The following is a 26571-nucleotide window of genomic DNA, read 5'->3' on the forward strand; positions in this document are numbered from 1 at the left end:
GAAGGTTGAGAGGGCCTTCTCCTCAACAGAGGTGCTGACACTCAGCTTCTGGGAATGGCCTGGTTAGGGGATGGGAGAGTCGGTTAAGGGTACAAAGACTGGAACTTATCGGGGCTTTGCCTCAGAGATATCTTACCTGCTCTTTTCTCTCTATCTTTTTTTCACTCTGCTCAGGAACTGGATTCTCAGGAGGTACAGTCAGCCGTAGTCTGCAAACATTTGCCTAGAAGAAAGGGAAAAGAGAGGCCAGTTAGGAGCCAGCATTTGGGGCAGAAGGAGCCAGGTGACCTTGGACTTCTCACAGCCTGTTTCCCCTACTTCCAGAGGGGGCCACTGCCCCGATCACACAGGGGCCTGTGAAGATATGGCCAGCCTTATCTTCACAGTCCCAGGCCAGCCTGGTACAGCACAGGCACCTACCACCCTCGTGCTCAGAGAAGGAAACTATCAAACAACTTGATCAATTTCAAACATTTCTTTACCAGTGGCTCAGGTTGCATAACAATATATATAGAAAGATCTCATTTCACAAGTACAGGCAAAAATATAGCTAGCAGGACAGAAGCCAAAATATACACAGTGAATATCTCTATTTAAATGGGAGGATGCTTTCTACTTGCCTATGTATTTAATTTTCCAAATACACACGTACATGCTTAATCGCAACTGTTTTTTCAAAAAAGTCCATATACTCATGTTCATAGCTGCATTATTCATAATAGCCAAAAGGAAGCAACCCAAATGTCCACGGTCAGATGAACGGATAAACAAAATATAATTTATAAATTTATACATACGATGGAATACTACCCAACATTAAAAAGGAAGGAAATTCTGACACTCTACAACATGGATAAACCTTGAGGACACTATGCTAAGTGAAATAAGCCAGTGGCAAAAAAAGACAAATATTGTACGATTGTACTTAGATGAGGTACCAGGAGTAAGAAAAATCATAGAGACAGAAAGTGGAACTGTGGTCGCCAGAGGGTAAGCATATGGGGAAAGTTCGTATTTAATGGGCATGGGATCCCCGTTTTGGAAGATGAAGAAGTCCTAGAGATGGATGCTGGTGCCAGCTGCACAGCAGTGTGGATGCACTTAACGCCACTGAACTATACACTTAAAAAGGGCTAAAACAGTAAATTTTATGAGTACGTTGCTACAATTTAAATGCAAAACAAAAAAGCTCTCCCTGTTTGCTGAATATGGACTAAAAGTAAGACAGTTAGCTAGAAAGGCATAGGATAAAAAAAATATCATGCTTATGAGTTAGTAAGACAGCTGACTCCTTAATTAGCTATACCACCATGAATATTTTGTCACTAGCCACTGAGATTCTGATGTCAGTTTATTAAAGGCTGCCAACAAGCTTCACTGAAATGTTGGAATACAGGTTCCTAAATGATCTTTTAAAGTCTAAATTGCACTTTTTTTTTTTTTTTTTTTGAGATGGAGTCTTGCCCAGGCTGGAGTGCAATGGCGTGATTTCAGCTCACTGCAACCTTTGCCTCCCAGGTTCAAGCAATTCTCCTGCCTCAGCCTCCCGAGGAGCTGGGATTACAGGCATGCACCACCAACCCCGACTAATTTTTTGTACCGTTAGTAGCGATGGGGTTTCACCATGTTGGCCAGGCTGGTCTCAAACTTCTGACCTCATGATCCACCTGCCTCAGCCTCCCAAAGTGCTGGGATTACAGGCATAAGCCACCGCGCTCGGCCTGCACCATTTCTTTTAAAAGCAAAAAAGCATTACAGCATTCAGTGAGAGAAGCTGCAACTTGTATGATTTATCATATTCTGTTAACAAAAGGTGACTATGCGCAAAGTCATTTTCCTACCCAACAGAGAGAAAAATAGACTACTGTAATCTGCAGTATGAGGGGACAGTAACAGTAATAATAGTAATAGCTAACCATGTATTTAGCACTTGCTGTATGCCAGGCACCTTCTAAGTGTTTTATAGGTATTTATTCATTTAATTCTCCCCACAAACTTATGGTAATAGGTTCCCTAACCTGCCCAATTTTGCAGGTGAGGAAGCTAGGCCTCTGAAGGGTTACATGGCTGGGAAATGGCAGAGCTCAGGTTTGAATCCAGGCAGTCTCCAGGGCGTGCATTCTTAGCTCTTATACTCATGGCCCTCACCACATGCCTGAAGTGCCACATGGGCTCAATTCACAGGAGTGCTGTTTGCTCCCTAGTATGGGTTGAATCCCCCTAAAAATCATCTGTTAAAATCCTAACCCCTGGCATCTCAGAATGTGACCTTATTTGGAGACAGGGTCATTACAGAGGTAATCAAGTAAAAATGAGATCATAAGAGTGGCTCTAATCCAAAATGACTATTGTACTTATAAGAGTGGGAAAATTGGGGACAGGCACATATACAGGGTGAACGTCATATGAACATTAAGATGACCCATCAACAGCCAAGGAGAAGTGCCTGGAACAGATAGTTCCTTCAGAGACCTCGGAAGAAACCAACCTTGCCAACACCTTAATTTTGGGCCACTAACCTCCAGAACAGTGAGACAAGGAATTTCTACTAAGCCACTGGCATTGTGGTAGTTTTCACGGCAGCCCTAGAAAAAAATCCTTTCCACCTCACCCCAGTCTGGTTGGCGGGGTCACAAATGTGCACTGGTTCACAGGGTGGCTCTGAGGAACACTACCCTGCAGCCTGGAAGCCCAGGGCTATCTAGACAGGATTGTCAAAAACCTCTTGAGTTCAACCTGCCCACCTATGAAGGAACCCGACACCCAAAATGCACCTGACAGGTGGGCACCAGCCTGTTCATTTTCCATGAACAGGTTACGGGGCCCAGGTTTGGGAATGATATTAGCCACTTCCACATATATCACTGCCTCCTTCCAAGGCATTCCATTTTGCCACCAGGCACCTCTAACTTCCTGATCTGAGCTTACACCAGAATGTCTACCTAATGGAGTCAGGGTTGTCTTCGGACGGCAAAAGAATTCCCCTTTCTCTAGACAGTCCTCCTGTCCCTTGAACCTCCTTTCTTCCAGACCAAACAACTCCAGTTCTTTAAGTCCCATGACTTTGCTTCAAGACCTCGCTCCATCATCATTCTCCTCTGGTCAAGCATCTTCCCGCAAGGACCCCAGAATCAGATGTGGCCTGACCCCCAGGGCTATCATTGCCTCTTCTGCGGCTAACTTTGCAAGCAACCTTCAAAGCTCACCGTCAGTCATGTTGGCCAAAAAAAAATCAAGCCATACTACCAGTAGCTCTCTTTCCTGATAGGCAACAACACTGATAGAAATCTTGAGTCCCTCCTGAGAAAAGCAACCCTCTGGCTCCAGGCCCCTCAGACTGGTTGAAAGAAGTCTGACATTTACACAAGCATCAAAGTATAATTCAGACCACATAGACAATCCAAATCGTGGTGCTCAACAATCTCCTGTTACACTGGGTCTAGTCCATGCAGAATTGTACAAGGAAAAGGAAGTGCTTTTCTCCTGCTTCACATATCATACACACACACACACACACACACGAGTGCACACACGTACATATATGCCTAGGCACACACACAGGCTACAACATCTAGCTGTGTGTCTATGGGAAAGTCAGTCTCACTGAATCTCAAGGGTAAAATGGGATAAAAGGAAAGTGTCACATAGTAAGCCTCTATGAATATTAGATATTTTATTTTTATCATTTATTTATTTTGTGACCAGGTGTTGCTCTGTCACCCACGCTGGAGTATAGTGGTGCAATCATAGCACTGCAGTATCAATCTCCTGGGCTCAAGTGATTCTCCAAGCTCAGCCCCGCCAAGTAGCTGGAACCACGGGCATGCATCACCATATCTGGCTAAGTTTTTTTATTTTTTTGTAGACACAGTCTTACTATGTTGCCCATGTGGGTCTCAGAATCCTGGGCTCAAGATATCCTCCTGTCTCAGCCTCTAAATGTGTTGGGATTACAGGCATGAGCCACTGCACCCAGCCAGATATTTTTACTGTTATCTATATATTATCATTATCCTATATGCTTCATAATCAGACCTGCTTAGCCTCACAGCCCTGTTTCCATGAAAATAACAATTTGGTCAATGAATCAGAGATGCTAACACTGTAAGTGATGACTTTCGTTTGGCTGATTATTCTAGGGGGATAATCCTTAACAGTCATAATTTTCAGAAAGGAGGCCCTATGGGTCCAATCACTCAAAAGTGAGTTGGTCCCTCCCCTGGCTTGAGTCCATTCTTCATCTGCCCATGTAGAGATTTTATAATCTTCAACATACTTCCTATGATGAGATGGGCACACCTTACACATGAAGCTCTCACACTGAGCCATACTTTATTACTCAGTTACTAAGGACCCACTACTTGCGAAATACTCTTTAGGGGCTATGAGGGTACCACGATGACAAAGAAACAGCTGTACCACACAGGAGTGCTAATCTAGAAAACTCCAAAACAAGGCCACCAAAAACACTTGGAATAACCAATACGAGGTGTAGCGAGCCAGGATAGCTTTGTGACTAAAGCATGGTGGAAATGCACTTCCTGGCTTCCACTATTGGTTCTGACACCTACTAGCTTTGAGACCTTTGGAGAGCCACTTAGTCTTCAGTGCTTCCATTACCTTAGTTGTAAAACAGAGCTAACAATACTGTACCCTCTTAGGAATATTGTGAGGATTAAATTAGCTAATGTGTGTAAAGAGCTTAGGACAGTTTCTGGCACACATTAAGCACTCTGTAAGCATTCTTTATTATTATAGGAATATAGGAAGAAGAACACTAGCCCTAATGGGAGGTGGGAGTATATGGGAAGGTCCCTCAGGATGACATTTGAGCTGGGTATAGAAGGACAGAAAGGACTTTTCGGGTCAGTGAGGTCTGGAGAACCCACCATCATAACAACAGAAAGCTATCAGGAACACGTTCTAGTCCGTGCCAAATGCACATATGTCAGCATGTTCTGAGAATAAGTGAACCTGTAGACTAAGCCTAGGTAGGACAGGAAAATGGACAAATAGGTAACGCCCAAACTATCAATCTACAAATGCATGATGGAGAAGCACTAGCTGTAGTCAGAAGACAATGAAGAGCCATTCAAATCTTTGGAGGAAGAGACTAACATTCAAATCTGAGTTCATTTCAATAATCCAGCTGGTTATTTTTCAGTGCCTCCTGTGTTCCATGCACCAGAAAATGGATGAAAGGGAAAACACAGGGGGAGTGATCAAACGAGCTTTGTACCGTCACCACTTTTATAGCTTCTATGGTACTTAGCACAGTATCAACACATTATGGGTGCTCACTCAGTACTGGGTTTTATAGTTCTTTTAGGCTGAACTAAAACAAAGTAAGAATACACCTGAAACTCCCTGGAGTGACTTGCACTTTCTTGAAACCAGCACCCCAGGGAGGGACAGCAAGGGAGGGGAAGGTAGCATTCAGGTTTCCTCGACAAGAAAAAGCACAACAAAACCCTTTTTGGCAACTCAGGGCCCCTGGGGAGCTACATGGTTCCCCTCAGGCCTTGTTTCTGACCCCTTTTGTGGAGACAGAGGGCCTGGGTCTCATTTAGGGGGTACTCTAAATGAGATCCAGTATCATCATGCTCTCAACTTCAAGCACCTGGGCTCACCCAGGGGAAAAATATCCATCTCAAATAAAAAGGGGATGGAGAAGATGACTCAAGGAGGTGACAGGAGTTTGCTAAAGAGTTTACAAAGATGGATTTCCCTAAGGAAATTAGCCAAGTGCATTTACATTTCTCTCAGGCCTGTTCCACTTTGTGATTGTGGGTCCCTGCCCAGGTCCCCTTAGTGACAAAAAATGGGACTCTTGTGGTGCGGCTGGTTGGGGGACAGACCCCACACTCTCTGCTAAGCACAAGTATCAAATCCCAGGAGCCTGAAGCAGGTTGGGTGTGGAACGGAGCATGCCCCATCTAGATTAGACCTCTTGGCTCTGCCCTGGCCCTGAACTTGCAGCCCAATTATCTACATCAGGGTGGGGCAAACTTTTTCTGTAGAGAGCCACCCAGTAAATATTTAGGTTTTGCAGGCCCCTGTAAAAACCATTCTTAGCTCAGAGGCATACAAAACATTCCTGCTTTCTGTGGCCGTGTTCTCCAGCAGGCACACAATGTGCCTTAAATGCCAAGATCCAGAAAGAAAACGCAGGTGGATGAAAGCACACAAAGATACCAGTGTGACTTGGAGTGTGAGGACTCCCCCAGCCTGCCCCACCACTACCCTGCCCCTCATCCCACCAGGCCCAAGGGATCTTTCTACACTCCTGTAAGTTCTGCACTCCTGTCCCAGGAATGTCTGCTTTTTTTCCAAGAAAGCTATAGAAGGGAGTCATGCTTAAAGAAACGTTCTTAGCCTTGCTGCACATTAGAATCGCCTGGGAAGCTTCCTAAAAAAATGCTCACGCTATTCTGTACTTTCAGAGGTGCCCATTTAATTGGTTTGGGATGAGGCCTGGGCGTGGCTATTTTAAGCCTCCCAGTGATTCTGTGTGTAGCCAGCTGAGTATCACTGACTGAACCAAAGGGATGAGGCTCCAACCGTGCAGCAGGACAAGGCAACGCAAATATTTGGAGGACTTCCCAGAAATCTCAAACTCCTCACCTGGGCTAGCATTCCCATGTATTCGTCAGCTGTTTCCTGCCCAGGTGGGTCAGAGGTGATGGGATGGCTTTAACCCAAGGCTTCACTTCCTGTTTTCCCACTTGCCAATTCTATGTTAATTGTGACTCCTGTAGGACCTGGTGAGATTTCTCTTTTTAAATGCCTATTCCACCAGGCCTGGGAAGGGGTGGTTCCTAAGCCCTCTCTTCCAGAAGGTCATCATGGGTGATGCAAGTAATGGTGGCATGCACAGGCCTCTAGGGGAACGTGAGAAGGAGGGTCTAAGGTTCAGGGCAGGATTCCTGGAGAAGACAACCCTCATCAGGCGAGAAACCTGAAGAAAAGCAAAAAGGCAAGGAGCAGCGTCAAAAACTCGGGGGAATGGCAAACCATTTGGAATATCTGAGAAGAGTCCATGTAGGGAGGGGAAACAGGACAGGCACGGGCCAGACCAGAGGGCCTGGATGCTGCACTAAGGAGTGTGAACCTTTTCCTGGCAGTACAGAGGCGGCTCTTAAAGCAGAGGAGTCAGGAGACTAGATTTAGCATTCTGGAAAGATCTCTCTAACCTTTAAAAACAAAAAAGTCAGGAGTGTGACTGACATTTAGGAACTATCACTCACCAAAGACAGAAAGAGGTAAACACCACTGTATCGCTCTTCTGTGTGCTGGAGAAGTACTGGAACTCCGTAAGAGCAGAAGTCATGGTAACTGCTAAGAAGTATCTTAGGTTGAGACATTTAACATGGTCTCTAGTTAGTCCTGGGCCCACAGCTCCTTGAACACAATTAGACAAAAACATCTGTGGCTAACTGACTTGAAAGGGCTTCCCCAGTGACCAGAGCTTGCTGGCACCAGCCTCCAGGACTCTTGTTCAGATGTGGATCCACAGCATAGATAAACTACAACAGGGACCTCATCTGCAGCACTCCTACAGTGCTCCCAGAGACAGATGAGTCAAAAATCACTCCATACCCTTTGTAGAAAAGCCATGCGATCTCCATAAATGTCCAGGGGAAATCAAGTTTCCTTACGAGTCTCCAGAATTCAGGTCTGTTCATCCTTTATCAAACAAGGCAAGGTGAAAGAACAAAAGCATAGAGCTGGCCACATTTTTTCTGAGCCTACAACCATCATTTTTAAGCAGCAGAGGTTTCCGCCCTGCCCTTAGCCCAAAGGACACCATGGTTCCAAACCCTCACAATTTAGCCCATCAAGGGCTCACTCAGGAGGGCCCTGTGAGCAGCCAGCCTGTTTTCTGGGTGCAGCAGGATCCACTTCCCCTTCCCCAGTGGATGCTGCAGCCAGCCTCCTTCCACCTGATGCCAAGGGTGCCACAACATCTGTTTCCCTTCCACAGAACCCATGGGATGATAGAGAGCTTATGTGCACAGATGTTCCTGTCTCCTGGGAAAGGGAAGTGCGGTAAACACCTGTCTGATCATTCACAGGCCCAGTAAGGAGAATTCTTTACTTTCAGCCAGTCAGACAGCAGTGGGACATACGAGAGGGGTGTATTAGTCAGGGAGCAATGACTGGCAGGCCCATTCCAGTGTTTAACAGAGGAAGCCTTTGCCAAATAGAAGGAAATAGCAGCAACGGCAGGCTAAGAGATAGTTCCTGTGACCTTGTTGGGTTTTGTTTTGTTTTATTCTGTGCCAGTGAGGGGTCACGATACCAGCAACACAGCCAACAGTCTCTTATTATCAAGAGAGCAAGGTGCTGGAGAAGATCCTTGACAGATCTATCTCACAGCCTGGGAGCTGAACAGCTCAGCCAAAAATACTCGGCACAAAGTATTGTACCGCAAGGTCAGTTGTATGACCAGGTTGTGTGCTTTAGGGGGAAGACACAAAGCAACATAATGCCTTCCCTGCAAAGCACGCAACCTAGCCACACAACCAACCTTTCATTTCAAAGGCCCATTTAGCAGAACTAACTGGCAGTTATAAAGTTCCTTTCAAAAGCATGAAGCAAGATCAATATTTTTAAAATTCTCTCCCCCCATTCCCTAAGGTCATCTTCTGGCTGTGGTTCTTCTCCAGCCAATTTGCCTTCCTGCTGTTGCCATAGATAAAACTATTTTTAGTGCACAACTGGTTTGAAGGGAGTTTTTTTAATTTCACAACTTCTGCTGGTTGATATCCATAAATGCCTTTCAGAGCTTTGTTTATCAGATGACAAAAATTTTTCTCTCCATTTTTTCTTTTTTCTTGAGAGATGACTTCAGATAAGGAGGAAATACAAATTACAGGTGGCAGCCACTGAACAAAGGCTAACCGGTGACAATCCAGCCAGCCATATCACCCTTGGCAGCAGACTCACATGAGTCCCTGCTCAGTGTCAGCTGTCACCACCACTTCTCGTTGGCTTGAATATCTGGACCTACATAGCCTGGTTTCCCCTGCAGTCCCAAATATGATGAGCTCTTTGGATGAAAGAGAAATACAATTTTGACGGCTAACATGTTACCGTTCAAGACCATGACTTGTCCACCATCAGAGAGGAATAACAGAACAATGCGGTATTTACCGAGCAACTTGCAACTGCAGGAACACTTCCCAGGATTATTTGTTTTGTCTACAATTTTATTTTCAGGACATCCTGTTCCTGTTTTTCTAAAAAATAGGTATTTTGTCCCAAAGTAGGTCCAATTTGCCATCATCATAAAGTAGTCATGTGTCACTTAACCATGGAGATGCATTCTGAGAAATGCATCATTTGATGATTTTGTCATTGCGGAAACATCATAGAGTGCACTTACACAAACCTAGCTGGTATAGCCTACCGCACGCCTAGGCAATATGATAGAGCCTGCTGTTCCAACCACCATCATACATGCTGACTGTTGTTGACCGAAATGTGGTAATGCAGTACATGACTATATATGCCAAGTATTCCATTTAGATGATTATTGCCCCTTTCAGTATCCCAATAATGTTGAATCCCCTGCAAATTCTACTCATCTTGCAAGATTAAACTCAAACATCACTTGTAGGCCGGGTGGGGTGGCTCATGCCTATAATCCCAGCACCTTGGGAGGCTGAGGCAGGTGGATCATTTGAGATCAGGAGTTCGAGACCAGCCTGGCCAACATGATGAAACCCCGTCTCCACTAAAAATACAAAAATTAGCTGGGCATGGTGGTGCATGCCTGTAGTGACAGCTTCTCAGGAGGTTGAGGCAGGAGGATTGTTTGAACTCGGGAGTTGGAGGCTGCAGTGAGCCAAGATCACATAACTGCACTCCAGCCTGGGTGACAGAGAGAGACTCCATCTCAAAAAAACCACCACAGCGAGAGGCCTTCCCCTGATGCCTCAGGAAGAACCTTTATTTTGCTTCTACAGAACTTTGCAAACTCTTCACCCCACTATAACCATCACCACTTTGTTTGATAATGTCTGCCTCTACAGGTAGAGTGGACCCCAATGCCAGCCCTGTACCACACAGGAAAAGGTCTATGAATGTTCAATAAATCAATTAATCAACATCTCACAGCTTCCCACCATGCACACAATCCTCAGCACACACATAGATAGTACCCGTGACATATGCAAATCCTGAGCAGAGCTAGAAGCCATAAAGACAGGTTTATGGTTCAGATACCTTCTTTCCAGAAACAAGTGCTAGTGTGCCCAGAGCAGCCCTGCATGGCCTGATCCCGAGCCCTGAGTCCTCCAGTCCAAAACATGTCTTCCATCTTATTCAAAAGGCAAAGTATTTTCAACAGTGTGTCACAATGTGTCTGACGCCAAAGCACCTATAACTAAAGAAATACTCCAATGGAAATGCTTGACCAGAAATCTTCAGAAATGTTATCTAGTATACTAGTCACATTTGTATCAACCCACCGTATGAGGTTAGGTACCCCAACTAATCCCCACCTCTGGAAGGGAAGTTGCAGAGAATTTCATGCAATCTGGTCACATATATGATCCTGTCAGGGCTCAGGGTTAGCTTTTCAGTGACTTCATTCTTTCTCAATTGCAATTGTGTTCAAATTGAGAAAGATTTCCATAGAAAAATACAAATATCCAACTTAGAGCAAAGCCAGGACTGTGGTTGGAAATCCCCTTGGGCCCAATGTGGATTTTATTCTGTGATGCTAATGATTGGATAACTGGAGTTCTGTCAACTTTGGGAGTCAGCCAACTGATGGATTCTGGAGGGATGGAGGATGTACACACACAACCACAAGTGTCTGGTGAGTGCATACACACACACACACACACACACACACCAGAATCCATCAGTTGGCCCATGCCCAAGAGTAACACATCTTTCTTCTAGAGTTAAAGAAAGGCAGCGTATAAAGTGACCACTGTCACTCGCTTAAGGCATGTAAAAGCAAACAAGCAGGTCCAAGGCCTGCATGAAGACAGGAGGACCAGTGGGGGTTGTGCTTTGGGCTTAACCACCCGTTTAAATCTTGAGGAAACATGATTACAAAAGTCTTAATCAGAGTAAAGGGGTACCAAATCATAAGTATTGAATACCATGATGAATGGAAGAACTAAAAAGCCACAAACCAAGCCCCTGGCAGTTGCCCTGAGGCGCCGACCCTGTTAGAAAGATGGAACACTTCTCTTACAGAGCATCTGGAGAGGTGGGAACAGATGCCACAAAGATCAAAGAGAAATAGCACTTCCAAAGGGAAACCTTCCCTGGAGATGGTGTCCCAGCTTTCAGCGCTGCCGGGACACACTGTTGTCACTGTGCTAATATTTAAATCAGAAAGAAGAAAGTGATTTGTATAAACCGAAGTCCCACACAGTTGGGATCCTGGACGGCTGGCTGCTGTTCTGGTTTGCACAGCGGTGCCCACCTTAGCTAATCCCACTCCAGAATTAGTGTTACCCTCTAACCAGTGGACACAGTGACCCCGTCTTTCTTTTAATCAGTGGAAAAGGAAAGTTTGAGTTTTAAATACATTCATTACTTTTGGGTCCCAAGGTAGGGACACTGCAGAAATGTCTTCCTTGCTTTTTAAACTGGTACCACCAATAAACTTGGCTTGACAGAAGAGGCAGGAAGGAGAGGAAATCTCTGGGAATTCCATAAAGTCCCCTAAGCCCTCTCCTGCCAGCTGGTCGGCCCCCTGAAACCTTGAGGAGGAGGGTCACTGACGGAGCCGGCACAGGACCGGGGAGTTGAGCCCAGGGTGCAGCGTCGGGGCCCGGGGCAGGCTCCTGAGCGTTCCCATCCCTAGTCCCCTCTAGAAGGGGCAGCCGGGATGGGGGAACAGGATGGCGCGGCTCCGGCCTCCAGCTACTCACCCTCCTGCTGGGCGCCCCGGGCGTCCTGGCGGCGCCGCCCGAGAGCAGGGTGACGGTGGACGTGGAGCGCAGCATCCCGCAGCGGCGGTCGGTAGCGGGCTGGACGCCGGCGCTCGTCCCGGGTGGAATAAACACGCGGGACCCGCCCTGAGCGGGGGCGACGCGGGACGGGCGCAGGCTGCTTGCAGCTCCGGCAGCACCTCGGAGGCCCGGGGGGCGGGGCCGGAGACAAGGCCTGGGGGGCGGGGCCGGGGAGGGGCGGGGCCGGGGAGGGGCGTGGGCGGAGCGGGGCGGGGCGTGGGCAGGGTGGGGCGGGGCGTGGGCGGGGCGGGCTCACCCGACCTGTCAGGCTGCATTTTCTCCCGAGTGCGTCAACCTGGTTAAAGTTGAACACCATCCACTCCCAGGGCGCTACGCCCTACCACGGTCAGTCCCGGAGCAAGAAGGAGCCTGGAAGCCCAAGCCCTCTCTGTCCCCAGCAGAGTTGAGGTCCACCTGCCTGTTGAGGTCCACATGACCGACCCCCAGCCCGGGTTGACCCCTACAGCCTCTGCACGCCCTCGGATCACTGGGACCTTCACCTCGTGTCATTCATTCAGCATTTCCTGAGTGTCTATTATGCGTTCCCACCGGCAGCCAACACAGTAGAATGGCTCTTGGCCTCAAGGAGTTTACAGTCTGGTGGGGATGACAGGTATCGGGATATGGTAGAAGAGGAGACACTGTGTACTACGGGAGCACACAGCCAGTCTCAGGAGGTGATGACTAAGCTAAGACCTGAAATGTAAATAGGAGTGAGCCAAACTGCCCATATTTATTCAATGATTACTGTGGGCCTACTTGGAGAGTACTTTACATGTGTTACTTCATTTAATCCTCAAGAGTGCCCTTTGAGGGAGGCGCTATTGTTATCCTGTATCCCCATTTTGCACATGAAGATGTTGACTCACCGAAAGATTGAGCAACACAGCAGGGGCCCCACTGGCCAGTCAGTGGCAAAGGTAGGATATGGATCCCCCAGTCCAAACCTAGTGCTTTGCTTGTCCCTTAGCAGAGGGAGGAGGGAGTCCTAGGCCAAAAGAACTAGCATGCACAAAGATGGAAGGAAAGCAAGGGAAGGTATAAAATATATTTCAAGTACTGGAAGTATTCATGCACAGGGAAAACAGCGGAGAAGCAGCAGAAGGGGGCTGAGGACATCATGAGGAACCTGTGTGCTTAGCTGGAAATTTGGCCTTTATCCTGAGGACAAACTGCTTTTCAGCAAGGAAAGACACAATCTCTGTCTACTGGTCCTTTAAAGCCCAGGTCAAGTGCTACCTCCCCACTGAGTTGTTCAGAAACTCCTGCCCCAAACACTCATGCTCAGGAACTTAGCATCTTGGTGGGCCCATGTCTTCTGTTAGAGTTATCTATGTGTGTGTCTGTCCCCCTTTCCTCTGGAGGGCAGAAGCTAGGCCTTGACCCTCTCTGAATGCCCAATGGCACCAACAGGGAAGATGCTGGAAAAAAAAATGTTGCTATACAGAAGTACATATGATCCTGTGGACCTCATTCCATTTGCAGATGAGGAAACTGAGGCCAGTGTATACAAGTGACTTTCCCAAAGTTGCACAGCCTGTTCTTCACCATTCCCATCCTCATCCTCACAGCACCTGTGCCTGTGTCCTAGGTGCTTCATATGCATTTTCTCGACCAATTCTCACAATGCCCCACAAAGTAGATATAGTTATCACCTCTGTTTTGCAAATAAGGAAACTGAAGCCAGAGACATTAGGTTAACTGGTAAACAGCTAGGACTACACATGTAGTCTTCTAACCCAAGTCCTTCTGTTTTTTTGCTACACTCCTCTCTGCCTTCTCCCATCCACCTATCCCTTCCAAAAAGAGAATTATTCATGAAAGGTTCCGTCCCATTCCACATCCATGAAGCCCTCTAACCTTGGGAGAATTTTATAAGACTGAAAGCTGGGTCTGCTTTTCAATAAAAAGTTGTCAAAATGTGGCTGCTGAAAGCTGCCATGGGTGAGAGACATCTGCATGGTTACCCCAGTAGAAAGAGGCTAATGATGATTGTTGCTTTATGTTGCCCTGCGTGGAAAGGAAATGGGCTGTTGTTCAGACAGAGTCAAAGAAACTGTCATCATCAATATTTATTTACATCATGGAAACCTCCCAAATGGCCACACAGATGGAGTCAACATTTGAGAGGAAGGATGGTCCATGGATCCATTTTTCCTCCATCCACCCAAGTCTCTTTCATATTGTTAACTTAATCCTTTTCACACTGTGTTACAGTTCTTTACAAAATCAACAGATGGCTCACCAGCTTGTGAGCTCTGTGTAAGAACTGGATTTCATTTACATCTCTGCCTGTCCAATGTCTAGAGCAGGAAATTGACATGTGGTAGTGCACAGTAAATGTGGAATGAATGAAGAAATGATATTACAAGCAAGATTTCAAGTCACTCATGATCACACAAAACAGAAACTAAGATCCTTGCCAACCCAGCTCCTAGCATGGGTCAGGGACTCCAAGCAATTTGGCAGCTGGAACAATCAGAGCCCCAGGCTTGTCCCAGCCAGGCCATTTCTCCAAAGCTGGCTGAAAATTGCTAAGGGCTGTGGGTGGCGTGTCCAGGCAGATGCCAGGCCCTGGCTTATGCCACAGCTCCTGACTACCAGGACAGCAGTGGGAATCTGGGGTCGTAAGGAGCTGCAAGACAGAGGAGAGTGGGGAGCCCAAAAAGTGGGAAAGAAGGGGAAAGAAGAAAATGGGAGGACAAGTAGGAAAGAAAGCAGTGGGAAAGTGGGTCTAGAGTGGAGACAAAAAAGCGAAAAATGAAGTCAGTCACTGGCTTCTATGAATAGTTCTATAAGAAGATACTTTTTTAAAAAGGATTAACTCTTAAAAAGAGGAATCAAAAGCTCAGAACTTCTGCCCAGCCAGGAGTCCTCTGGAGACTACAGAACAGAGAGTGGGGAGGAGGGCCAAAGGGAGGGGGACAGGGATAAGGGTGTGGAGTGGAAGGTCTCCACATCCCTTGCAACATGCCTCATCTACTCCAGTGGGCACGGGTGATGAGGGGCTGCCAGTGTTTTGGCTGGAGAGAACAGAAGCTATGACAAAACTGTCTTAGCTGTCATCCTTTTCTATCCACAGAAATAGCCACATATGCCTAAAAGCAGTCCTAAGTTTCTCTGCTAAAGCACAGGTGTGTAGAAAATTCCAGATGTTTGTATAAGCACCCTTCATTTTCTTGTAATCAGTTACTGAATTTTACCTCCTTCTCCCATCTCAGTTCCTAGAATTCTTTCACATCCTCTAGGTGTCTGCTTTCTGAGCTGTCTTTGTTGTTTTCTGCTAAACCCTCTCCAAATGCCACTGGCATCTTTAGTTGAGAGGCTTATGATAGGACCCTTTTCTCCAGCAAAGTCCTGAGCAGCAATGACTCATTGCAGAAATGATCAAGAGTTAAATCCCTGGACAAGAGGACATGGTAGAAGAATCCAAGCAAAGGCAGCCTTCCTGATATTCTGTGCTCTCTTCACTCATGTCTCTGAAGCTTTCCTTTCTTTCTCTCCCACTCATCTGTGACAGCATCCCAAAGTCCTGGCATATTCTCTCATTCTGCATGCCAAACAGACCAAACTTTCACAATAGAAAAAGGACACATTTCCAACCAAGGACAAGCATAATAAACTACAAAGCCCCTTTGGATAAAGTAGAACAAGAAACACCCCGTATTCACAGGGAGTCTGAGAAACAGGGAACGGGGCCTAGAGATAAGGAAGGCAGACAGAGAGGAACCCAAAACCCCAGCCAAGTAACCCAAATACACAGCATTTAAAGCCTGTCTAGACACAAGGGCTGGAACCAGTTGCTGATCCACCCTGGGGCACACAAGCTCATTGGAAATCATTTGTTGGCTCACCAGTTAACCCAATGAACACACAAGCAACTGACAGAGTACTCATAAGCCAATTCACGGAACAAATATGTACCAAGCACCTACTATGTGCTGAGCACTGGGGACTCAGATAAGTAAGCCAGCCCCTGTCTTCTAGGAGTTCACAATCAAACTGGGAAGGGAGATAAGCACTAAGCAAATAAAACGGTAGCTAACCCTTTTATATTGCACTTCCTGTGCTCACAAAGCTTAAAATGCATCAACACGTTTAACTGTCACAGCAACTCAATGAGGAAAGTGTTATTATGTCCTTTACTTTGCAGATGAGAAAATGGAGTGACAGGGAAGTTAAGTGATTTGCCCATGGTACCAGCACTAGTAAGTGGTTGAGCTAAGCTTCAACCCCAGGCAAGATGGCTCCAGCTTCTGTGTACTTGACAACTCACCTCCTCTACTGGGATATGGGCCAGATTTGGGGTGTCAAAGCACTTATGGTGGGCAGCAGGGAAGCTGCTGGGGCAGAGATCAGTAAAGGCTTCCCAGGCCAGGTGGCATAGGAGTTTGCCATGAAGAATGAGGAGGAAAAGGTAAGCGCTTTCCAGACAGAGGAGCTGGAAGAAATAGTGGGTCGGAGGCGTGGGAAACGCATGTTAGCCAGTCCAGCTTGAACATCAGGGCAGGAGGAAATGGCCAGAGACAAGAAGGGTGGGGTTAGATTGCAAATGGTCTTGAATAAAGCTGAGACTTCATAGCAGATGATGAGCTATTAAAGTTTTGAAATTAGCATAGTGATATGATCAGATTTGTATTAAGACAGGTGGCAGTCAGAGAAGAGAGGAGTAGGGATGGAAGATGGAGGCGGCGAGGCAAGTGCTTTGGAGTGCACTGGAAGTGTTGCCATGACATCAGGAGGCTCTGCACTAGGGCAGTCAGTGGCCATGGAAAGGAGGGGATAGGTTCAAAATGCAGAAAATCAACAGAACTTCATGACCAACCAGAAGCTGGAGAATTTTCTTGAATTGTAGATCACCCCAGTGAGTGATCAAATATCTCTACGTATCCTGAGGGATGGGGAATCAGCTAAGAAAATGGTTGAAATAAAGGATGAGTGATTTCCTTCTCAGCCTTGGGACTTCACCATGCGTGAAACCCACCGGGACAAACCTCAAAACCTAGAAGGCAGCTGCATAATTCTTTCTTTTCTGAGTGGCTACAACTGCGAGCTTGGAGAAAACCTTTCGTTACAAAGGCGGAAAGCTTATGTATTTATTTTCTCAGGAAGATATACTGATGACTGTCTTTAAGAGGAAGTAGACTCCACCCAATGTCAAAAAATAGTAATAACAAAAAGGAAGGAGTCGGCCAGGTGAGACATGTGAAAAGAATTTGAGGCCTTCCTGAGCAGCACGGAGCAAGAAGCGTCTCTTTTTTGCAGCCCATGTGCTTCCTTGAGTAATTTACCCCAAAAGCTAGTGTGTGGTCAGTAATTGTCATTTAGGCAAATTAAAATATGAGTAGTAACCATATTTAAATCTATACCAAAAAAGAAATAATCTATAAACGGGAAATTCTTTTTTCCTCTTTTCTTTAAAAATAAAAAGTCCTGAAATGTTTGTGTGTGCATACTCAAGTTGAGCACGTGATATGTCTATTTATACAATGACTATCATCTTAGGTCACCCTCTCCTAGAAGCAGCTTCTGAGCCAAGGACTCCTATGTAGGTGATCACTAAGGAGGTGCTCCCAGGAGAAACCAGGAAGGGAGTGAGGGACCCAGGGAGGGGAAGAAAGAAGCAAGGATGCAACCTTAGGTAAAGTTTCAGACTCAGCCTGATCCACGGGCAGCTCTGAAGTATAAATTGCACCTCAGAGCTACTTCTGCCTCAAGACAAAAGAATTGGGGCATTTGTACTCTATCCTAGTCCATCATTGGCTAAAGGTTCTCTGGATATGGGGGTGGAGGGTGAGGGAAGTATACAAACTCTTAGGCACTTGTAGCACTCCACAGGGGCAAGGAACCTGTACATCCTTGGAAAATCCTCTGAAGGTCACAGGTACATACATTTAGCCTCCAAGGATGCAACAGCTAGGGAATGAACACACAGAGCAGGCGAAAGATGGCCAAGGAGATATGCATGGCTACCAACTCTGTCCACTATAGCTATATGTTATTTCTATATACAAATCAAGATATAAATGTAGATGCTGGCCAGTCACAGTGGTTCACATGTAATCCCAGCACTAGGAGAGGTTGAGGCTGGTGAATCATTTGAGCCCAGGGGTTCAAGACCAGCCTGGGCAACATAGTAAGACCCCCGTTTCTGTAAAAAAATTTAAAAAATTAGTCTTGCATGGGGGCATGCACCTGTGGTCCCAGCTACTCAGGAGACTATGGTGGGAGGATTGCTTGAGGCCAGGAGGCTGAGGCTACAGTAAGCCATGATTCTGTCATGTCACTCTAGCCTGGGCAACAGAGTGAGACCAGGCTAGAGAGAAGACAACTCAGCAAGGATGACTAGAAAGGACTCAGCTGAGGTGGAGAAGGGGGCATAGAGTAGACACATTTATTCCCTTCACATTCCAGAGGTCTGGGGCCCTGGGATTGTGGGATTCTAGCTGTCACACCAGAGGAGTCAGTCTGATGAACACTGTGTAACAGAGAGCATGGGCTTTTGAGGTATACTAACCTGGGTTTACATTCAGGCTAAGGAATCTTGGGCAAGTTCTTTTCATTCTCCAGGTCTGAATCTTCTCACTTGTGAAATGGGAGATAACAGTAGTGCCTCCTAGGGCTGTTGTGAGGCTGGAAGGAGATCGTAAAATATGAACCGTATGACTCCAGTAAGTCATAGTCCTCGCAAAACTGAAGTCTCTTCTAAAGAAAACCAGGAATTGTCTGCGCATTTATTTGGCAATGCTGAGTATGAAAGATAACAGAATCAGAATACTCTTTTAAGTTTGGAATAATTTCTTCAAAGCAAAAATATTGAGTGTTCCATACCAGTGTTAATATAAGACATTTGGAAAAGAATAAAAGCCGTTCTTTTCCTCTACTTGGTTTGCTCTATTAAGACAAATTAATACAGAGAACCTATCTATTCTTAGCAAGTAAGAAGAAAATCATATAATTTTTAAACAAAACAGCATGTGTTTTTTCATCCTAAGAAGACCAATAATCCTCCCTAACATTATTTTTCTGCCTTTAGGCCTCTAATGAACTCATGTAAACAGGTTTTCATTGTAGCTTCTGTAACAAGTATAAAGTTTACCATAAAACAGAATATGAACCATTTTTCTCTAAGTTCAATTTACTCTGTCCTAAGATCCTATCTGGCCCCACTTCAGCTGACAAGGGTCTTCCTGATACACCAGTCGTGGCCTCAGCAGGGCCTCTGCTTGTGGCTATGAAGGTTGTTCACACCACAAAGCCTTCAGCCTATAAGAGCTAATGTTCCCACTGACAAATTGTGCCACTGACACCACCCCTATAAACTCCATAAAACTAATCTGGGAAGAAGGGAGGGGAAGGAACACGAATAAGCCAAGCTTACACCACACTCAGCATTCATCATGAGCCCAGCTCACTGTCTGACCTGCTTCCTCATGGTTGTTTGGTGCCTATGGCCTCAAAATCATGTAGATCCTGTTCCAAGATTATGGTCCTGCCTCATGACTCTCTAGATAACAACCTGAACATTATTCAACCTTAAGTTTTCCATTAGAGATATTCTTCAGGTCCTGCATGCCAGTGAGACTATGGACATCAGCTGGTCTGAAGGACCCCATAAAGAATGTGGTTTCCATGTCCTGATGATTTCATCCCCCTTACTCCAACCCATCAATGACCCCAATTTTCCAGCCCCTCACCTTCCATGGTCCCCTTAAAAGCCCCAGCCCAGAACTCTTCAGGGAGATGGATTTGAGGGTCTCTTCCCGTCTCCTCACTCAACATTGTAATCATTAAACTCTTTCTCTGCTGCAAACTCTGCTGTCTCAGCATATTGGTCTACTACTTTACAGTGAGTATATGAACTTGCTGGTCCTTTAATACCCCCAGCTTGGGTCTATGCTCACTAGAGGAAGGGATGCTATTTCTAATTCACACAAAGTCATAGGGGCTGGTGGTGGTCCAGCCCTGGATGTGTGGGGCTATGTTATTTTTGTGCAAGATCCCCCCACAAAATATCCTGTTCCTGCTCATAGCCTTCCCCAGCTCATTTAGTGGGACTCCTTTCTTTAGGTCCAAATCCCTGGAATCACTCTTGCTTCCTCCTGTTACTCTCTTACTCTACATACTATCAATTTGTTTTACCTTCAAAATATATTCAGAACCTAAGCCCTTTCAATCATGGGGGCTTAAGCCACCATTACCTCTGCCCTAGATCCTTGCAATCCTAACTGATCCAACGGCTTCTGCCCTTGCCCGCCAAAGTCCTTTCACTACACAGAGGTTAACCCACACTGATCTGCCCAAAGTCTCCAGTGGCTTCACAGCTTTTCATACAAAAGCCCAAGTCTTGGACATTTGTTTATGTTTATATCCACTAAGTGAGACCTAAGTTGCATGAGACAGGGTTTTAGTGTGTTTTGTTCATTACTCTAGTATCAACATCTGCAACAGTCAGTGCCTGGCACAGGACATGCAGTAAATCATTCTTGGATGAATGAATGAGTGTTCTTTTGCCACATGCCCAGTATTGCAGCATGTTCACATCAGTCCATCCAAGATCCCAGCACCTCTGCATAGGGCGTTGTATGGGCTTCACTACTCACCAGACCTGAAAAAAAATCTACTTCTGGTGCAAACCTCCCTCTAACCAAACTATTTCTGCCTCCCTCACTCAACAGCAGGTCATCTCATTCTTTCTTCTTCAAGAACAAACGTCATAAATCTCTCAGTAAGGGGGTTTCAAAAAAAGCAAAAGGAACTGTTGATTTGGACCTGCATAAAAGGCTCTGGAGCAAGGGAACAGAACGGCTTGGAGAAAGACAGAGGAGTAGGGAAAAATATCTACAGCAGTAAAAACAAGGGACACCTTAATCTTTCCATCAGTTGTGTTGTGACACACCTTAACACTATATTGCAGTCATTCATTCCCATGTCCCCATCACCCTCCTCTAATTTGAATGAATGCTTGATGTCAGAACTATACATTAATCAGAGCAAACACATGTACAGCCAGAGACACAGAGTCATCACTGCCAGGTGCCAATCCCCAAACCCTGCTTCACTGAAACCTCAGAGCAGGAGTGGAAGGAGAGACTGAGAGGCTGTATGCTTCTGTCTCCTAGATACATGCTCTGTCCCTGCCTTACCACGAAAACACCCCATCAGCACCCTCTCAGCTAGCATCACTTCACTGTGACCTCTTCTGATAGCCACTCAGCTCCCATTGTTCCTGTCAGGCAGGGAAGATACCCTAGTGTTATGATTACTCCCATCAGAACAGATAGAACAGGGCCAAGGTCTGCTCAGAGAGGCAGGAAGGGAACTTCAAGGTCTACCCCAGCTGTGGGGGCTGATGGGGAAACTGAGTTTAGCTAAGAAATGGGAGAGAGAAAGTTAAGCAACTCCCAGTCACAGTTCCAACCATCATCCAGGAACAGAGAGTTTAAGATTAAACAGCTGCAAATTCTGACAGGTGGGCTGAGCCCTGCAACAGAGTAAGAAGAGACACCAGGAAGTCCAGCGTGGGCTCCCAGGGAGCTGCGGGACTTCAGGCATGGAGCAGGATTCAGGATAGGATGGCCAACACGGTCCGGTTTGCCTGGATTTTCTATTTTAGTACTGGGTCCTGTGTCTCAGGAAACCCCATCAGTCCCAGGCAAACCAGAATGGTTGGTCACCCCACATCAGAGCAGACAGCAAAGCTACGGGAGCAAGACCAGACTCCGATATGAAGAAGGGACGCTGGGGACACATACAGAACACTGACTCCAGAAGAGCGGCCCAGACAGAAAGCCGAGGTATGAGGACAGGATAGAGCACAGAACTAGACTTAAAAAGAGGTGAGATTAAGTCCTTTCAAGAAGGTTAAAAGGCATTCCATTTACTTTTTTTAAAATTCTGTAGTCAAACAAAATTGGTAAAATCTAGGTTAAACAAAACTAGGCAGGTTTAAGACAGGACGTACTGCCCAAACGTGCATGGAGCGTCTGCAGAAGTAGAATAACTATTATGGTTTCTCCAACTTATCTGACCACAGGGCCCTCCCAACCCATGAAATATCTGCTAGAGTAGAGCCCATAGGAAGCCAGCAAAACGCAAGCCCAGATGGGGAGAGACACTGATCTAAAGCAGCCTTTCAGGAATGTGCCTTATCTGGAAGGAGAAGTTCATTCACACGGAGACTGATTAGCTGGGTTAATAATTGTCAAGCTAGAGAGCCAGATGGAAGGACAAAGTCTCCATTTCAGACCTCATGGCCAAAGTGGAGCAGTGCAGCCTCCAACAGAGGGACGGGTCTGGAGTCACCCATTTATCTTAGATTGAAGTACTGAGGCTAAGGACTGTCATTGTCATACCAAACGCCTCAACTGAACATCGGCTTACCTGGTGACCCTCTATTCAGAGAAAGGAGGCGCCCAACTAACCCAGGAGTGGGATTAGGAGAAGTAATTTTCCCCAGCCCATGCTGGCATTAACTCTGAATGGGTGCAGGAAGAGGGTGTGCTGCCCTGATAGTGATTTCTGTGGCTTCTACATTTATCATCATCTCAATTGAAGGGAAGCAGCTGGATCTGATCTGGTGGGGAGACAGAGGACGCAGAAGATTCTGGAACAACACTGAACTTTGACATGCCCAGCGCCAGGCGCTAGCTCACTGTGTGGGACCTCGAGGAGAGTTGCTGGAGCCTTTTGGGGAAGCTGCATGGCAGCCTCTTCAAGAGCAGATTTGTGCGCCTAGAGACAAGCCACTGCAGGAGAACAAAGATGGATAAGGTCATCGAGGGCTTAGGGTTACTGTTCTCAGCAGGCATGACCTACAGACCTACCGAGGAGCAGTGGAAAGAGCATCAAATGCAGGAAGCCTGGGCTCTGGCATAGCTGTGTTGACCTGAAGTCACGTCACCTCTCTGGGGCTTTACACTCCCCTGTGATAACTGAGGGCCTTTGGAGCAGATGCTCTCCAAGGCTACCTTTTAGCTTTGACATTCCCAAAGCATTGCTAAACAAAGTGATTCCCAAACATTTCTTCTTTGCCAATCTATTAACTATTATTTCCTCCAAATCTTAAGCAGTTTATTCTTATTACAGCTCAAGCTTCTGCCACTGGGCAGAGGTGCAGGTTAGGTTCCCGAGGAAGCTAGATAAAGGGTCTGTATTGGATGTTCACATCAAAAGATAGGAGGAACCACCTGGATCTACACCCTACACCCCAGCAACTGGGACGATTGCGACTTTCCAGAATGCGCGATGGGTCTCCATGCCTGTCTTGGCTCACATTCCCTGGAACACAGACTCTGCGGTGGGGACCTGTGTACAGAAGGGTTTTTGGGGAGTACTCTTGGGAGACTCCCTGTCCTGGAGTGAGGGAGGAGCTGCACTGTGACGCAGCCACACCAGAGGCCTCGGCCAGTCCCACAGGGAGCTCTGAAGCTGTATGGCTCTTCTGAGTTTTCCTCAATGCAGGGAAGGGAGCTAAGCCTTTGTACGCACCTATTAACCAGTCAGGCTTGCCCTGGATAAGGGACTTAAGATTGGGGAGGCAGCTTACTCCACTCAAGGGCAATTCCTGCGGACCATCGGCATCCTCTGTCACTCCCTGTGGCTGGGAGAGGGGGTGTGGGCGACATGCAGCAGCATCCATTGCAGTGTCTTTGCTCGTCTCCTGCCTCCACCATGCCCAGCTGCTTTTTCCTCCCGTCACTGCTGTTGTGCCTCTCCTAGCATTTCACTTATTTTTGTGTAACCGGGAAGTCCTCATGGATAGGACTGTCTTATGCATCTCTGTTGCACCAGACTTCTACATCTGGAAAGCAGCAAGAGGGACACTGAATATACTGAATAGGGGTGAGGTCTCTGCCTCAGACTATGGGTTCAAGTCCCATGGCTACTCATTATGAGAGTAATCAATTTCCTTTGCGGAGCCTCAGTTTCTTAATCTGTAAGATAGGGGAAATTGTCATTTTCACAGTCTTTGAGGGTGGTTAGAATTAAATGAATGGTATAAGTTAGACACCTGGCACATTAAGTGCTTAATTAAGAAGAGGAGCAGAGAGGCTGTCTCCTGTAGCCTTTTCTCAGTGGACTATTAGGGAAGATCCGGAAGGGGAGGAGGGGTCAGGGAGGAAGAAGCTGTGGGTAGCTATGACCATGAATGGCCATCCTGGGGGAGTCATGGGTCCTTAGCAGTGTAAGGCCAGGGGGAGAAATGAGGCCAATCCCCCGGGGGAGTATAGGCTGGGAGTGTGATCACCTGACAATGGACAGCTGGGAAGATCTGAACATGGGAGGGAGGGAAGTTGACGGAAGACCTGAGGGCAGGATCAGTCCTGGCCATGAGCCCGTGTCCTGTTTTAGAATGTTATCAACGTCTTTGCCCTTCATCAGACATTATCTTCACAAAGATCTCTGAACATTCTCTCTCCACGGTGTTTATTATCCTCCCCAAACAACGTTCTCTGTGAATAAGCAGACAGACATATCATAAATGCCAGGCGTTTCCTCCCTCTCCCATTTAGATTTCAGGACAATGCATTTATCACTGTTTTATCATATGGGCCACCACATACACTTCTGAAAATAGAAAGCAGCCTGCATTCGAGGGGCTAGGGAGCCCGGGAGCCTGCATCCTGTCTCCTATGTGGCCGGACACCCCACTGCAAGCCCACTTCCGCTTCCTCCATTCCCTTCCTCAACAAAACTATCCAGAAGAGAAACATTTTCCTGTTGAGAGTGGAGAGAGGCCTTTGTCCTACCTACGTGATGGTGAAAGGGAAAGACACCCTGAGACTGGGCCCTTCTAACCCTTCAGCCTTCCTCGCAAATTACAATGAAGCCTCCACAATCTGTTTAACATGATTATATTTATGTTCAGAATGAGTTCATTTTATATTAAAAGGTTATGATATTTTGCTTAAGATCCTCAAATAGATACATACATGTCATGAGTTAAAACTTCTGAGAGTAGCAGCATTTGTCATGAATACTTGACTAAGATCAAACCTCCTCGGTTCAGCTGGCTTGGCATATCATTCTGTCTGGACAGTCTGAAGTGAGAGATAGCACATTTCATAGACAGACAGTATCAGGATGGACCCTAACTTCAGCCAACTAAAAAGTTGTAGCCTTTCTCACTGGCCTATTACGGAAGATCTGATTATTCTTTTCCAGGAATGGGAAGGGGAGAAGGAGTCAGGGAAATAAATTGCACTAACTGGCAGATTCCCATCTCTTCCTTCCTTCATTCATTTACTTGTCCATCTCTTCATTTACTAACTCAATGGGCATCCAATTACTGAGTACTTTCAATGTGCCCAGCGCTGTCCCAGGGCTGTAGGAAATATAAGGATGTGTAAGAATCACCCCCTGCTCTGGAGAAGCTTAGAGTTGGGAGTGGGGGCCGGTGGGGACCGGAGGCAGAGGTGGGGTCCGTGGGGAAGAGGGGTAGGGCTATATGAAAGAATTGTGTGTTTGCAGACCTAAGAGTGTAGCAGAGAATGTGAGGCAAAGAGAATGGCAGGGACGGGGTTGGGCTAGCCCCACACTCATAGTTACGGTTGCCATGAATTTTGCCATTACATTTTATCCCGAAAGTGCTGGGAAGCCACTGAAGCATTTTAAGCAGAAGAGTCCCATGAGACAAGACTGTACGTGGTATCACCAAACTGTGAATGAATAAGGGGTGAAGGCAAAGAACACGGTCTATCCAGTTTATAACCCAGGCATCAACATGCACCAAAGGCTCCATAAATATTTGTTGAAGAATGAAAGAATGCATGAAGATGTTTCAGAGTAGCAGAGGAGATGTAATTTCCAGAGATGAGAGGATAGGAGGGAGTGGAACCTTCTGAAGTCTGAAAAAAGTTTCTAACAACCACAATGAGAATTCAACAGATAATAAGAAAATGATGGATGAAATGATTGCCAAGCTGATCAACATTATTGGTCATCAGGGATATGCAGATCAAAACTACAGTGAAACACTAGTTTACATACACTAACAGCTATAATCAGAAAGATAATAACAAGTGTTGGTGAGATATGGAGAAATCAGGGAGGAAGAAGAACCTTCCTTTGTGCTAGTGGGAACATAAAACATTCCAACCACTTTGGAAAACAGTGTGGCAGTTCCTGAAATGGTTACATGTAGACTTAACATAGGACCAGCACTTTTACTCCCAGGTATATATCCAAAGGAAATAAAAACATAGGTCCTCAGAAATTTGTACACAAATGCTCATAGCAGCATTATTCACAATGGTCTAAAAGAAGACACAACCCAAAAGCCCATTGACTAATCAATGAATAAGCAACATGTAATATATTCACAAAACACCAAGTCATTTAGTTATGAAATGAAATACTGATACATTCTACAACATGGGTGAACCTTGAAAACATTATGCTAAGTAAAGAAAAGCCAGTCACAAAATACTATATATTGCATGGTTTCACTTGCGTAAACTGTCTGTAATAGGCAGATCCAAAGAGGAAAAAAAAGTATATTAGTGGTTGCCCAGGTCTGGAAAGACTCTTAAAAAGTATGAAATTTCTTCTTAGAATCATGAATACATACATATTCATGATCTAAAAT

At 46.1% G+C, this 26571-nt stretch overlaps 1 protein-coding gene across 2 annotated transcripts in view; it reads right to left on the reverse strand.

Annotated features, from left to right (window-relative positions):
• Positions 1 to 12102, reverse strand: part of MYZAP (myocardial zonula adherens protein) — a 93613-nt gene extending 81511 nt beyond the window's left edge. For both annotated transcript variants that reach the window (XM_032297329.1, XM_032297331.1), the window contains exons 1-2: positions 11901 to 12102; positions 137 to 223 (exon numbers count right to left, since the gene is read on the reverse strand). In XM_032297329.1, coding sequence (XP_032153220.1) covers positions 137 to 223; positions 11901 to 11975 — 162 coding nt within the window. In that variant the 5' untranslated portion in view covers positions 11976 to 12102. The remainder of the gene's footprint in view (positions 1 to 136; positions 224 to 11900) is intronic.
• Between the last annotated feature and the right edge of the window lie 14469 nt (positions 12103 to 26571).

The sequence above is a fragment of the Sapajus apella genome, unplaced genomic scaffold (genome assembly GCF_009761245.1).
Source record: "Sapajus apella isolate SASKATOON/1434 unplaced genomic scaffold, GSC_monkey_1.0 scaffold37, whole genome shotgun sequence".
NCBI classification, from domain to species: domain Eukaryota; kingdom Metazoa; phylum Chordata; class Mammalia; order Primates; family Cebidae; genus Sapajus; species Sapajus apella.